A 12,918-nucleotide genomic window follows, 5' to 3' on the forward strand; every position below is an offset into this window, starting at 1 on the left:
GCAAGCAATTAGACATTCAGGCAGCCACACAGGCACTCAGACTGTCAAACGATCAGACAGACAGACAGACTGTCAAGCAGCCACACAGGCACTCAGACTGTCAAGCGATCAGACAGACAGTCAGACTGTCAAACAATTAGACATTCAGGCAGGCACACAGGCAGTCAGACTGTCGAGCAATTAGACAGACAGTCGGACAGTCAAGTAATTAGACATTCAGGCAGCCACACAGGGAGTCAGACTATAAGCAATTAGACATTCAGGCAGGCACACAGGCAGTCAGACTGTCGAGCAATTAGACAGACAGTCGGACAGTCAAGTAATTAGACATTCAGGCAGCCACACAGGCAGTCAGACAGTCAAGCAATTCGACAACAGACAGGGACACAGGCAGTCAGACTGTAAGCAATTAGACAGACAGCCATACTGTCAAGCAATTACACATTCAGACAGGCACACGTGGAGTCAGACTGTCAAGCAATGAGGCAGTCAGACTGTCAAGCAAATAGACATTCAGGCAGGCACACAGGCAGTCAGACTGTCAAGCAATTAGACAGACTGTCAAGCAGCCACACAGGCACTCAGACTGTCAAGCAGCCACACAGGCAGTCAGACTGTCAAGCGGTCAGACAGACAGTCAGACTGTCAAACAATTAGACATTCAGGCAGCCACATAGACAGTCAGACTGGCAAGCAATTAGACATTCAGGCAGCCACACAGGCACTCAGACTGTCAAACGATCAGACAGACAGTCAGACTGTCAAGCAGCCACACAGGCACTCAGACTGTCAAGCGATCAGACAGACAGTCAGACTGTCAAACAATTAGACATTCAGGCAGGCACACAGGCAGTCAGACTGTCGAGCAATTAGACAGACAGTCGGACAGTCAAGTAATTAGACATTCAGGCAGCCACACAGGGAGTCAGACTATAAGCAATTAGACATTCAGGCAGGCACACAGGCAGTCAGACTGTCGAGCAATTAGACAGACAGTCGGACAGTCAAGTAATTAGACATTCAGGCAGCCACACAGGGAGTCAGACTATAAGCAATTAGACATTCAGGCAGGCACACAGGCAGTCAGACTGTCGAGCAATTAGACAGACAGTCGGACAGTCAAGTAATTAGACATTCAGGCAGCCACACAGGCAGTCAGACAGTCAAGCAATTCGACAACAGACAGGGACACAGGCAGTCAGACTGTAAGCAATTAGACAGACAGCCATACTGTCAAGCAATTACACATTCAGACAGGCACACGTGGAGTCAGACTGTCAAGCAATGAGGCAGTCAGACTGTCAAGCAAATAGACATTCAGGCAGGCACACAGGCAGTCAGACTGTCAAGCAATTAGACAGACTGTCAAGCAGCCACACAGGCACTCAGACTGTCAAGCAGCCACACAGGCAGTCAGACTGTCAAGCGGTCAGACAGACAGTCAGACTGTCAAACAATTAGACATTCAGGCAGCCACATAGACAGTCAGACTGGCAAGCAATTAGACATTCAGGCAGCCACACAGGCACTCAGACTGTCAAACGATCAGACAGACAGTCAGACTGTCAAGCAGCCACACAGGCACTCAGACTGTCAAGCGATCAGACAGACAGTCAGACTGTCAAACAATTAGACATTCAGGCAGGCACACAGGCAGTCAGACTGTCGAGCAATTAGACAGACAGTCGGACAGTCAAGTAATTAGACATTCAGGCAGCCACACAGGGAGTCAGACTATAAGCAATTAGACATTCAGGCAGGCACACAGGCAGTCAGACTGTCGAGCAATTAGACAGACAGTCGGACAGTCAAGTAATTAGACATTCAGGCAGCCACACAGGCAGTCAGACAGTCAAGCAATTCGACAACAGACAGGGACACAGGCAGTCAGACTGTAAGCAATTAGACAGACAGCCATACTGTCAAGCAATTACACATTCAGACAGGCACACATGGAGTCAGACTGTCAAGCAATGAGGCAGTCAGACTGTCAAGCAAATAGACATTCAGGCAGGCACACAGGCAGTCAGACTGTCAAGCAATTAGACAGACTGTCAAGCAGCCACACAGGCACTCAGACTGTCAAGCAGCCACACAGGCAGTCAGACTGTCAAGCGGTCAGACAGACAGTCAGACTGTCAAACAATTAGACATTCAGGCAGCCACACAGGCAGTCAGACTGGCAAGCAATTAGACAGACAGTCAGACAGTCAAGTAATTAGACATTCAGGCAGCCACACAGGCAGTCAGACAGTCAAGCCATTCGACAACAGACAGGGACACAGGCAGTCAGACTGTAAGCAATTAGACAGACAGCCATACTGTCAAGCAATTACACATTCAGACAGGCACACAGGGAGTCAGACTGTCAAGCAATGAGGCAGTCAGACTGTCAAGCAATTAGACAGACAGTCAGACTGTCAAGCAATTAGACATACGGGCAGCCACACAGGCACTCAGACATTAAGCAACTGACAGACAGTCAAGCCTTCAGCTAATAAGGCAGGCACACTAAGCTAGTCATACTGTCAAGCAGTTAGACATTCAGGCAGCCACACAGGCTGTTAGACTGTCAAGCAATTAGACAACAGACAGGGACACAGGCAGTCAGACTGTAAGCAATTAGACAGACAGCCATACTGTCAAGCAATTACACATTCAGACAGGCACACGTGGAGTCAGACTGTCAAGCAATGAGGCAGTCAGACTGTCAAGCAAATAGACATTCAGGCAGGCACACAGGCAGTCAGACTGTCAAGCAATTAGACAGACTGTCAAGCAGCCACACAGGCACTCAGACTGTCAAGCAGCCACACAGGCAGTCAGACTGTCAAGCGGTCAGACAGACAGTCAGACTGTCAAACAATTAGACATTCAGGCAGCCACATAGACAGTCAGACTGGCAAGCAATTAGACATTCAGGCAGCCACACAGGCACTCAGACTGTCAAACGATCAGACAGACAGTCAGACTGTCAAGCAGCCACACAGGCACTCAGACTGTCAAGCGATCAGACAGACAGTCAGACTGTCAAACAATTAGACATTCAGGCAGGCACACAGGCAGTCAGACTGTCGAGCAATTAGACAGACAGTCGGACAGTCAAGTAATTAGACATTCAGGCAGCCACACAGGGAGTCAGACTATAAGCAATTAGACATTCAGGCAGGCACACAGGCAGTCAGACTGTCGAGCAATTAGACAGACAGTCGGACAGTCAAGTAATTAGACATTCAGGCAGCCACACAGGCAGTCAGACAGTCAAGCAATTCGACAACAGACAGGGACACAGGCAGTCAGACTGTAAGCAATTAGACAGACAGCCATACTGTCAAGCAATTACACATTCAGACAGGCACACGTGGAGTCAGACTGTCAAGCAATGAGGCAGTCAGACTGTCAAGCAAATAGACATTCAGGCAGGCACACAGGCAGTCAGACTGTCAAGCAATTAGACAGACTTTCAAGCAGCCACACAGGCACTCAGACTGTCAAGCAGCCACACAGGCAGTCAGACTGTCAAGCGGTCAGACAGACAGTCAGACTGTCAAACAATTAGACATTCAGGCAGCCACATAGACAGTCAGACTGGCAAGCAATTAGACATTCAGGCAGCCACACAGGCACTCAGACTGTCAAACGATCAGACAGACAGACAGACTGTCAAGCAGCCACACAGGCACTCAGACTGTCAAGCGATCAGACAGACAGTCAGACTGTCAAACAATAAGACATTCAGGCAGGCACACAGGCAGTCAGACTGTCGAGCAATTAGACAGACAGTCGGACAGTCAAGTAATTAGACATTCAGGCAGCCACACAGGGAGTCAGACTATAAGCAATTAGACATTCAGGCAGGCACACAGGCAGTCAGACTGTCGAGCAATTAGATAGACAGTCGGACAGTCAAGTAATTAGACATTCAGGCAGCCACACAGGCAGTCAGACAGTCAAGCAATTCGACAACAGACAGGGACACAGGCAGTCAGACTGTAAGCAATTAGACAGACAGCCATACTGTCAATCAAATTACACATTCAGACAGGCACACGTGGAGTCAGACTGTCAAGCAATGAGGCAGTCAGACTGTCAAGCAAATAGACATTCAGGCAGGCACACAGGCAGTCAGACTGTCAAGCAATTAGACAGACTGTCAAGCAGCCACACAGGCACTCAGACTGTCAAGCAGCCACACAGGCAGTCAGACTGTCGAGCGGTCAGACAGACAGTCAGACTGTCAAACAATTAGACATTCAGGCAGCCACATAGACAGTCAGACTGGCAAGCAATTAGACATTCAGGCAGCCACACAGGCACTCAGACTGTCAAACGATCAGACAGACAGACAGACTGTCAAGCAGCCACACAGGCACTCAGACTGTCAAGCGATCAGACAGACAGTCAGACTGTCAAACAATTAAACATTCAGGCAGGCACACAGGCAGTCAGACTGTCGAGCAATTAGACAGACAGTCGGACAGTCAAGTAATTAGACATTCAGGCAGCCACACAGGGAGTCAGACTATAAGCAATTAGACATTCAGGCAGGCACACAGGCAGTCAGACTGTCGAGCAATTAGACAGACAGTCGGACAGTCAAGTAATTAGACATTCAGACAGGCACACGTGGAGTCAGACAGTCAAGCAATTCGACAACAGACAGGGACACAGGCAGTCAGACTGTAAGCAATTAGACAGACAGCCATACTGTCAAGCAATTACACATTCAGACAGGCACACGTGGAGTCAGACTGTCAAGCAATGAGGCAGTCAGACTGTCAAGCAAATAGACATTCAGGCAGGCACACAGGCAGTCAGACTGTCAAGCAATTAGACAGACTGTCAAGCAGCCACACAGGCACTCAGACTGTCAAGCAGCCACACAGGCAGTCAGACTGTCAAGCGGTCAGACAGACAGTCAGACTGTCAAACAATTAGACATTCAGGCAGCCACACAGGCAGTCAGACTGTCGAGCAATTAGACAGACAGTCAGACAGTCAAGTAATTAGACATTCAGGCAGCCACACAGGCAGTCAGACAGTCAAGCAATTCGACAACAGACAGGGACACAGGCAGTCAGACTGTAAGCAATTAGACAGACAGCCATACTGTCAAGCAATTACACATTCAGACAGGCACACGTGGAGTCAGACTGTCAAGCAATGAGGCAGTCAGACTGTCAAGCAATTAGACAGACAGTCAGACTGTCAAGCAATTAGACATACGGGCAGCCACACAGGCAGTCAGACATTAAGCAACTGACAGACAGTCAAGCCTTCAGCTAATAAGGCAGGCACACTAAGCTAGTCATACTGTCAAGCAGTTAGACATTCAGGCAGCCACACAGGCTGTTAGACTGTCAAGCAATTAGACATTCAGGCAGCCACACAGTCCAGCAAGTAGACATTCGGGCAGACACACGGGCACTCAGACACTCTGACAGTCAAGCAGTTAGAGAATCAGGCAGTCACACAGGCAGTCAGACAGTCAGTCAGTCAGTCAGACAGTCAATCAATTAGAGAGTCAGTCAGGCAAACGGGCAGTCAGACAGTCAATCAATTAGACAGGCAGGCCGGTGCACAGGCAGTCAGACAGTCAGGCAGTCAATCAGACAGTCAAGCAATTAGAGAGTCAGTCAAGCACACAGGCAGTCAGACAGTCAATCAATTAGACAGGCAGGCAGGTGCACAGGCAGTCAGACAGTCAGGCAGTCAATCAATTAGACAGGCAGGCAGGTGCACAGGCAGTCAGTCAGTCAGGCAGTCAATCAGACAGTCAAGCAATTAGAGAGTCAGTCAGGCACACAAGCAGTCAGACAGTCAATCAATTAGACAGGCAGGCAGACGCACAGGCGGTCAGGTATCCAGGTGATCTGACACATCGAGTGATAAATTATTAAGTGGATTATTGCAAGAAAACCCCTTATTACAATTTTGAGAAAGGTGTGTGAAGGATGGCAGTATCACTGTTAGTTTGGGGCGGTGGGGTAGCCTGGTGGTTAAAGTGTTCGCTTGTCACGCCGAAGACCCAGATTCAAATTACACACATGGGTACAATGTGTGAAGTCCATTTCCGGTGTCCCCTGCCGTGATATTGCTGGAATATTGTTAAGTGGCGTAAAACCATACTCACTCACTCACTCACTCACTCACTCACTGTTAGTTTGATGTAGAATTTAACTGCATTTTCCAACAAGTCTTTAGAGACTGTGAACAACAAAGACTGGTAAAAGAACATGGTCAATATTGTCTTGCCACAAAAGGTGCCTGCTGCAATGGGCGATGTGTTACGGACCTGTTAATGTTGTGATGGCCATAATCAGGGCAATATGATGAAATTGACAGTTGCTGCAGGAGGGGAGTCAATCAATAACACAATCAATAACTTCCTTGTCCATTCCATCTCTTAATCATTGTGGTAAATCTCATGCTAGAGTTCTAACCGTGGATGATTGATGTGTGCCAGTACTTGAGCCAGTGAAATCTGAAGCGGCCTTCATTGCGATCTATTGAAGAAATATAAGGTGGGAGGGTTTTAATGATCTGCCAGCTTTTATTTTGTGACAATCTATTGTTGGCACAGTGACAGAATGTGAACAGCAAGGCTTGTGTGCAGACACACTCCCTTGTCATCAGGAATTAAATATACAGTGGAAACCTTTTAATCCAAACCCTGGTAGCTTTGAAACCTGGTTTTGAACTATTCATGTTGGGACATCTATATATAACAAGAGTAGCATTTCTATGTAGCCACGCTGAGTTAATCTGGACATATGCTAATCTAGATGTTTCCAGACAGTTGTGTCCAGAATAAGGGGGAATGTTTCCCAGTCTGTTAGTTTCCATGAACCCAATACCTTCACCATATGTTGATGGATCCCAGTCTCTCCTGGTCCCCACGCATCAGACAGGTGACATGTTTGGAAGACTGTATACAATCAGGCGATGCAACAAGATATTGATGCATCGGTTGCTTGCAATATGTTTCATCCAATACAATCCATATCAGTATGATCTTGCTGAACCAGTTTTTAAGAAGTACCTTTTTAACTGGACTCAGTGTTCAAAACCCAACAAGACAGATGGGCAGGTAAACCATAAGTGTTGCCTGCCCATCTTCAATGTTACCTGTCCGCACTCAGACATTATTAATATTGAAAAAACGCAAAAAATAAGAGACAAATCGCATCTTGATTCATTTGATATAATGCTGACAATTACTATGATAAAACTGTGCTCACATTGTCAACCACTGGATTGTCTGGTCCAGATTTGATTATTTATGAGCCAGCATCGTATTGCTGGAATATTGCTCATCATCATCATCAACAACAACAATGAATTCATCAACTACAACAATGAATTTGTATGTTTCAGTCATTTCGACAATCACAAGCTTTGGAGTCCCAATGTGTTTGCCATCAAGTGCTTCAAGATTATCATGTACTCAGTGCAGGTAAGGCAGTTATAGTGACACATTTCTGTGTATAGTCTCATGAAATATCAAGGTGCAAATTGTGTCCCTTAGCTATGTCAGGATCTGCTGGTCATGGGTTAAAATCCCAGATTGATCGCTTTCCTTGTTTTTTTTGCTTGTGGCTTTCTGCACTCATTACACTTACATTCAGTGATGTAAATATAATAGTGTTCAGAACAGTGTTCAACCCAAGTCACTACATTATAATATCAGCATTTGGAGAACTATTGCATTTTGTTGAGATAAGACTGACTTTTGTTGTTGTTTTGTTACATATGGTCAAGTCTGTTCAGAAAGAGTGAAGTACAACTTGCTAGATTGTTGTGGGGCAGTAATGTGTCTTTAGTGATGGATTGCTTGGAAATGAGGCATGGAGTTACTGAGCTAGAAAGAGCAATAACTGACTGTCTGTAGTGGCTGAGAGGAGTTCTATAAACATCTTGATAATGACATTTAATAACATATACATTTCCTGAGGTGCAGACTCTCATCTGCATCTCCCAGGGCAGCAGGGAGATAGGTTGTCACAGGGAAGGTATGTGTCCTGGCCCGACAGTGTTTGTGTAATGGAGGACACGCAGGGAGCAGCTTGCTGACAGTAATTACTGGCTGCCTCAACACTGACCGGTGGCCGTCTCCACTTGCCTGGGGTCATGTGGCACAATCTCCTTATGGAGATGCTTGCTAATGATGTCATTACACGCACATTGGTGACTGCCAGCCATGCTGTTATATCTGTGGGACATTAGTGCCATATCGGTGGCTGTCTGATTAGAGTGATCACAACACCATGTTCTCCCAGATACAGGTTCAGTAGTTCAACAGGTCAGACTAGCAATACACTACAAAACATGTGTTGTGTTAACTGAACTGTACAAGGCTGATGGCTTGAGAAATGTATGTGTATGACTGGGTACAGTTACAGAACACCGGCATAGGTGTGTATCTCATATCATTACTCACAGGGGGAAGTGACAGGTGGGGAGATGCTAAAATGGTTTTGTCACATGTGTGTCATACAAGTTTAACTCATTTGGATTGGATAAGTCGCTATGGTCACACATAAAAGGTTATTCTGGAACTTGTTTGAATTTCATGAAAATGAGATCTTCAAGATTATAATTTTATTAACCAAACAAGCTTGAAATTCACCTCCGTAGTCTAGTGGATAGAGGGTCTGCCCAGAGAGAGGAAGGTTGGTGGTTAGACACTACAGACAGTCAGTTATTGCTCTTTCTAGCTCAGTAACTCCATGTCTCATTTCCAAGCAATCCATCACTAAAGACACATTACTGCCCAACAACAATCTAGCAAGTTGTACTTCGCGTGATGTTGCAGTGTCAGGCATTGATGTTGGGCTTGTGATGTTGCAGTGTCAGTTGTGATGTTAGGCTTGGGTGATGTTGCAGTGTCAGGTGTGATGTTAGGCTTGGGTGAAGTTGCAGTGTCAGGTGTGATGTTAGGCTTGGGTGATGTTGCATTGTGAGGTATTGATGTTAGGCTTGGGTGATGTTGCAGTGTGAGGTGTGATGTTAGGCTTGGGTGATGTTGCAGTGTCAGGTGTTGATGTTAGGCTTGGGTGATGTTGCAGTGTCAGCTATTGATGTTGGGCTTGTGATGTTGCAGTGTCAGGTGTGATGTTAGGCTTAGGTGATGTTGCAGTGACAGGTGTTGATGTTAGGCTTGTGATGTTGCAGTGTCAGGTGTGATGTTAGACTTGGCTGATGTTGCAGTGTCAGGTGTTGATGTTAGGCTTGGGTGATGTTGCAGTGTAAGGTGTGATGTTAGGCTTGGGTGATGTTGCAGTGTCAGGTATTGATGTTGGGCTTGTGATGTTGCAGTGTCAGGTACTGATGTTAGGCTTGGGTGATGTTGCAGTGTCAGGTATTGATATTAGGCTTGGATGATGTTGCAGTGTCAGGCATTGATGTTTGGCTTGTGATGTTGCAGTGTCAGGTGTGATGTTAGGCTTAGGTGATGTTGCAGTGTCAGGTGTGATGTTAGGCTTGGGTGATGTTGGAGTGTCAGGTTTTGATGTTAGGCTTGGGTGATGTTGCAGTGTCAGGTGTGATGTTAGGCTTAGGTGATGTTGCAGTGTCAGTTGTGATATTAGGCTTGGGTGATGTTGCAGTGTCAGGTATTGATGTTAGGCTTGGGTGATGTTGCAGTGTCAGGTATTGATGTTGGGCTTGTGATGTTGCAGTGTCAGGTGTGATGTTAGGCTTGGGTGATGTGTCAGTGTCAGGTATTGATGTTAGGCTTGGGTGATGTTGCAGTGTCAGGTATTGATGTTGGGCTTGTGATGTTGCAGTGTCAGGTGTGATGTTAGGCTTGGGTGATGTTGCAGTGTCAGGTGTGATGTTAGGCTTGTGATGTTGCAGTGTCAGGTGTGATGTTAGGCTTGAGTGATGTTGCAGTGTCAGGTGTTGATGTTAGGCTTGGGTGATGTTGCAGTGTCAGGTGTGATGTTAGGCTTGAGTGATGTTGCAGTGTCAGGTGCGATGTTAGGCTTGTGATGTTGCAGTGTCAGGTGCGATGTTAGGCTTGTGATGTTGCAGTTTCAGGTATTGATGTTAGGCTTGGGTGATGTTGCAGTGTCAGGTGTGATGTTAGACTTGGCTGATGTTGCAGTGACAGGTGTTGATGTTAGGCTTGTGATGTTGCAGTGTCAGGTGTGATGTTAGACTTGGCTGATGTTGCAGTGACATGTGTTGATGTTAGGCTTGTGATGTTGCAGTGTCAGGTGTGATGTTAGGCTTGGATGATGTTGCAGTGTCAGGTGTTGATGCTAGGCTTGGGTGATGTTGCAGCGTCAGGTACTGATGTTAGGCTTGAGTGATGTGTCAGTGTCAGGTGTTGATACTAGGCTTTGGTGATGTTGCAGTGTCAGGTGTTGATGTTAGGCTTGTGATGTTGCAGTGTCAGGTGTGATGTTAGGCTTGGTCGATGTTGCAGTAACAGGTGTTGATGTTAGGCTTGTGATGTTGCAGTGTCAGGTGTGATGTTAGGCTTGGGTGATGTGGCAGTGTCAGGTATTGATGTTGGGCTTGTGATGTTGCAGTGTCAGGTATTGATGTTAGGCTTGGGTGATGTTGCAGTGTCAGGTATTGATGTTAGGTTTGTGATGTGTCAGTGTCAGGTGTGATGTTAGGCTTGGTCGATGTTGCAGTAACAGGTGTTGATGTTAGGCTTGTGATGTTGCAGTGTCAGGTGTGATGTTAGGCTTGGGTGATGTTGCAGTGTCAGGTGTGATGTTAGGCTTGGGTGATGTGTCAGTGTCAGGTGTTGATGTTAGGCTTGGGTGATGTTGCAGTGTCAGGTATTGATGTTAGGCTTGGGTGATGTTGCAGTGTCAGGTGTGATGTTAGGCTGGTGATGTTGCAGTGTCAGGTGTGATGTTAGGCTAAGGTGATATTGCAGTGTCAGGTATTGATGTTAGGCTTGTGATGTTGCAGTGTCAGGTTTTGATGTTAGGCTTGGGTGATGTGTCAGTGTCAGGTGTTGATGCTAGGCTTTGGTGATGTTGCAGTGTCAGGTGTTGATGTTAGGCTTGTGATGTTGCAGTGTCAGGTGTGATGTTAGGCTTGGTCGATGTTGCAGTAACAGGTGTTGATGTTAGGCTTGTGATGTTGCAGTGTCAGGTGTGATGTTAGGCTTGGGTGATGTTGCAGTGTCAGGTATTGATGTTAGGCTTGTGATGTTGCAGTGTCAGGTTTTGATGTTAGGCTTGGATGATGTTGCAGTGTCAGGTGTTGATGCTAGGCTTGGGTGATGTTGCAGCGTCAGGTACTGATGTTAGGCTTGGGTGATGTGTCAGTGTCAGGTGTTGATGCTAGGCTTTGGTGATGTTGCAGTGTCAGGTGTTGATGTTAGGCTTGTGATGTTGCAGTGTCAGGTGTGATGTTAGGCTTGGTCGATGTTGCAGTAACAGGTGTTGATGTTAGGCTTGTGATGTTGCAGTGTCAGGTGTGATGTTAGGCTTGGGTGATGTTGCAGTGTCAGGTGTGATGTTAGGCTTGGGTGATGTGTCAGTGTCAGGTGTTGATGTTAGGCTTGGGTGATGTTGCAGTGTCAGGTATTGATGTTAGGCTTGGGTGATGTTGCAGTGTCAGGTGTGATGTTAGGCTGGTGATGTTGCAGTGTCAGGTGTGATGTTAGGCTAAGGTGATATTGCAGTGTCAGGTATTGATGTTAGGCTTGTGATGTTGCAGTGTCAGGTTTTGATGTTAGGCTTGGGTGATGTGTCAGTGTCAGGTGTTGATGCTAGGCTTTGGTGATGTTGCAGTGTCAGGTGTTGATGTTAGGCTTGTGATGTTGCAGTGTCAGGTGTGATGTTAGGCTTGGTCGATGTTGCAGTAACAGGTGTTGATGTTAGGCTTGTGATGTTGCAGTGTCAGGTGTGATGTTAGGCTTGGGTGATGTTGCAGTGTCAGGTATTGATGTTAGGCTTGTGATGTTGCAGTGTCAGGTTTTGATGTTAGGCTTGGATGATGTTGCAGTGTCAGGTGTTGATGCTAGGCTTGGGTGATGTTGCAGCGTCAGGTACTGATGTTAGGCTTGGGTGATGTGTCAGTGTCAGGTGTTGATGCTAGGCTTTGGTGATGTTGCAGTGTCAGGTGTTGATGTTAGGCTTGTGATGTTGCAGTGTCAGGTGTGATGTTAGGCTTGGTCGATGTTGCAGTAACAGGTGTTGATGTTAGGCTTGTGATGTTGCAGTGTCAGGTGTGATGTTAGGCTTGGGTGATGTGGCAGTGTCAGGTATTGATGTTGGGCTTGTGATGTTGCAGTGTCAGGTATTGATGTTAGGCTTGGGTGATGTTGCAGTGTCAGGTATTGATGTTAGGTTTGTGATGTGTCAGTGTCAGGTATTGATGTTGGGCTTGTGATGTTGCAGTGTCAGGTATTGATGTTAGGCTTGGGTGATGTTGCAGTGTCAGGTATTGATGTTAGGTTTGTGATGTTGCAGTGTCAGGTATTGATGTTAGGCTTGTGTGATGTGGCAGTGTCAGGTGTGATGTTAGGCTGGTGATGTTGCAATGTCAGGTGTTGATGTTAAGCTGGTGCTGTTGCAGGCTCAGTATGGCTACCTGGTGATCCAGAGTCTGTTGAAGCACCTGGACAAGCATGTGAAGAGTGACCCCTATGTGAAGGTGGGCATCATTGGCGTGCTGTTTGAGTCAGTTCTTATTGCTGCCGGAGGCTCTATAGGTCCATCAGTACTGGAGGTCTTCAACAACCTACTGCGACACCTTAGAATTTCCGTTGACAACAAGAGCCATGACACACACAAACGTACATCCGAGAAGAAGTTTGAGGAAGCCATTATAAACACTATAGGTGAGTTACACTGATTTTGTTTGAGACAAGTGGTATTTGGACATTTCCTTTCAGTGTTATTACCAAATCTTGACAATCAGTCTGTGGCCTAAAAAAATGAGACC

General features: G+C 46.5%; 1 protein-coding gene across 4 annotated transcripts in view; it reads left to right on the plus strand.

Moving 5' to 3' along the window:
• The window catches only part of LOC124111885 (protein EFR3 homolog B-like), a 98,216-nt gene that overhangs the window by 61,706 nt on the left and 23,592 nt on the right, over positions 1–12,918 (plus strand). For all 4 annotated transcript variants that reach the window (XR_007222239.1, XM_046471763.2, XM_048399833.1 and 1 more), the window contains exons 8-9: positions 7,378–7,456; positions 12,550–12,814. Coding sequence is in view for 3 of the 4 variants with exons in the window: in XM_046471763.2 (XP_046327719.2) it covers positions 7,378–7,456; positions 12,550–12,814 (344 nt within the window). In the remaining variant the exon portion in view is untranslated. The remainder of the gene's footprint in view (positions 1–7,377; positions 7,457–12,549; positions 12,815–12,918) is intronic.

This window comes from Haliotis rufescens, unplaced genomic scaffold (genome assembly GCF_023055435.1).
Source record: "Haliotis rufescens isolate VD_foot unplaced genomic scaffold, xgHalRufe1.0.p SCAF_2, whole genome shotgun sequence".
Lineage (NCBI taxonomy): Eukaryota > Metazoa > Mollusca > Gastropoda > Lepetellida > Haliotidae > Haliotis > Haliotis rufescens.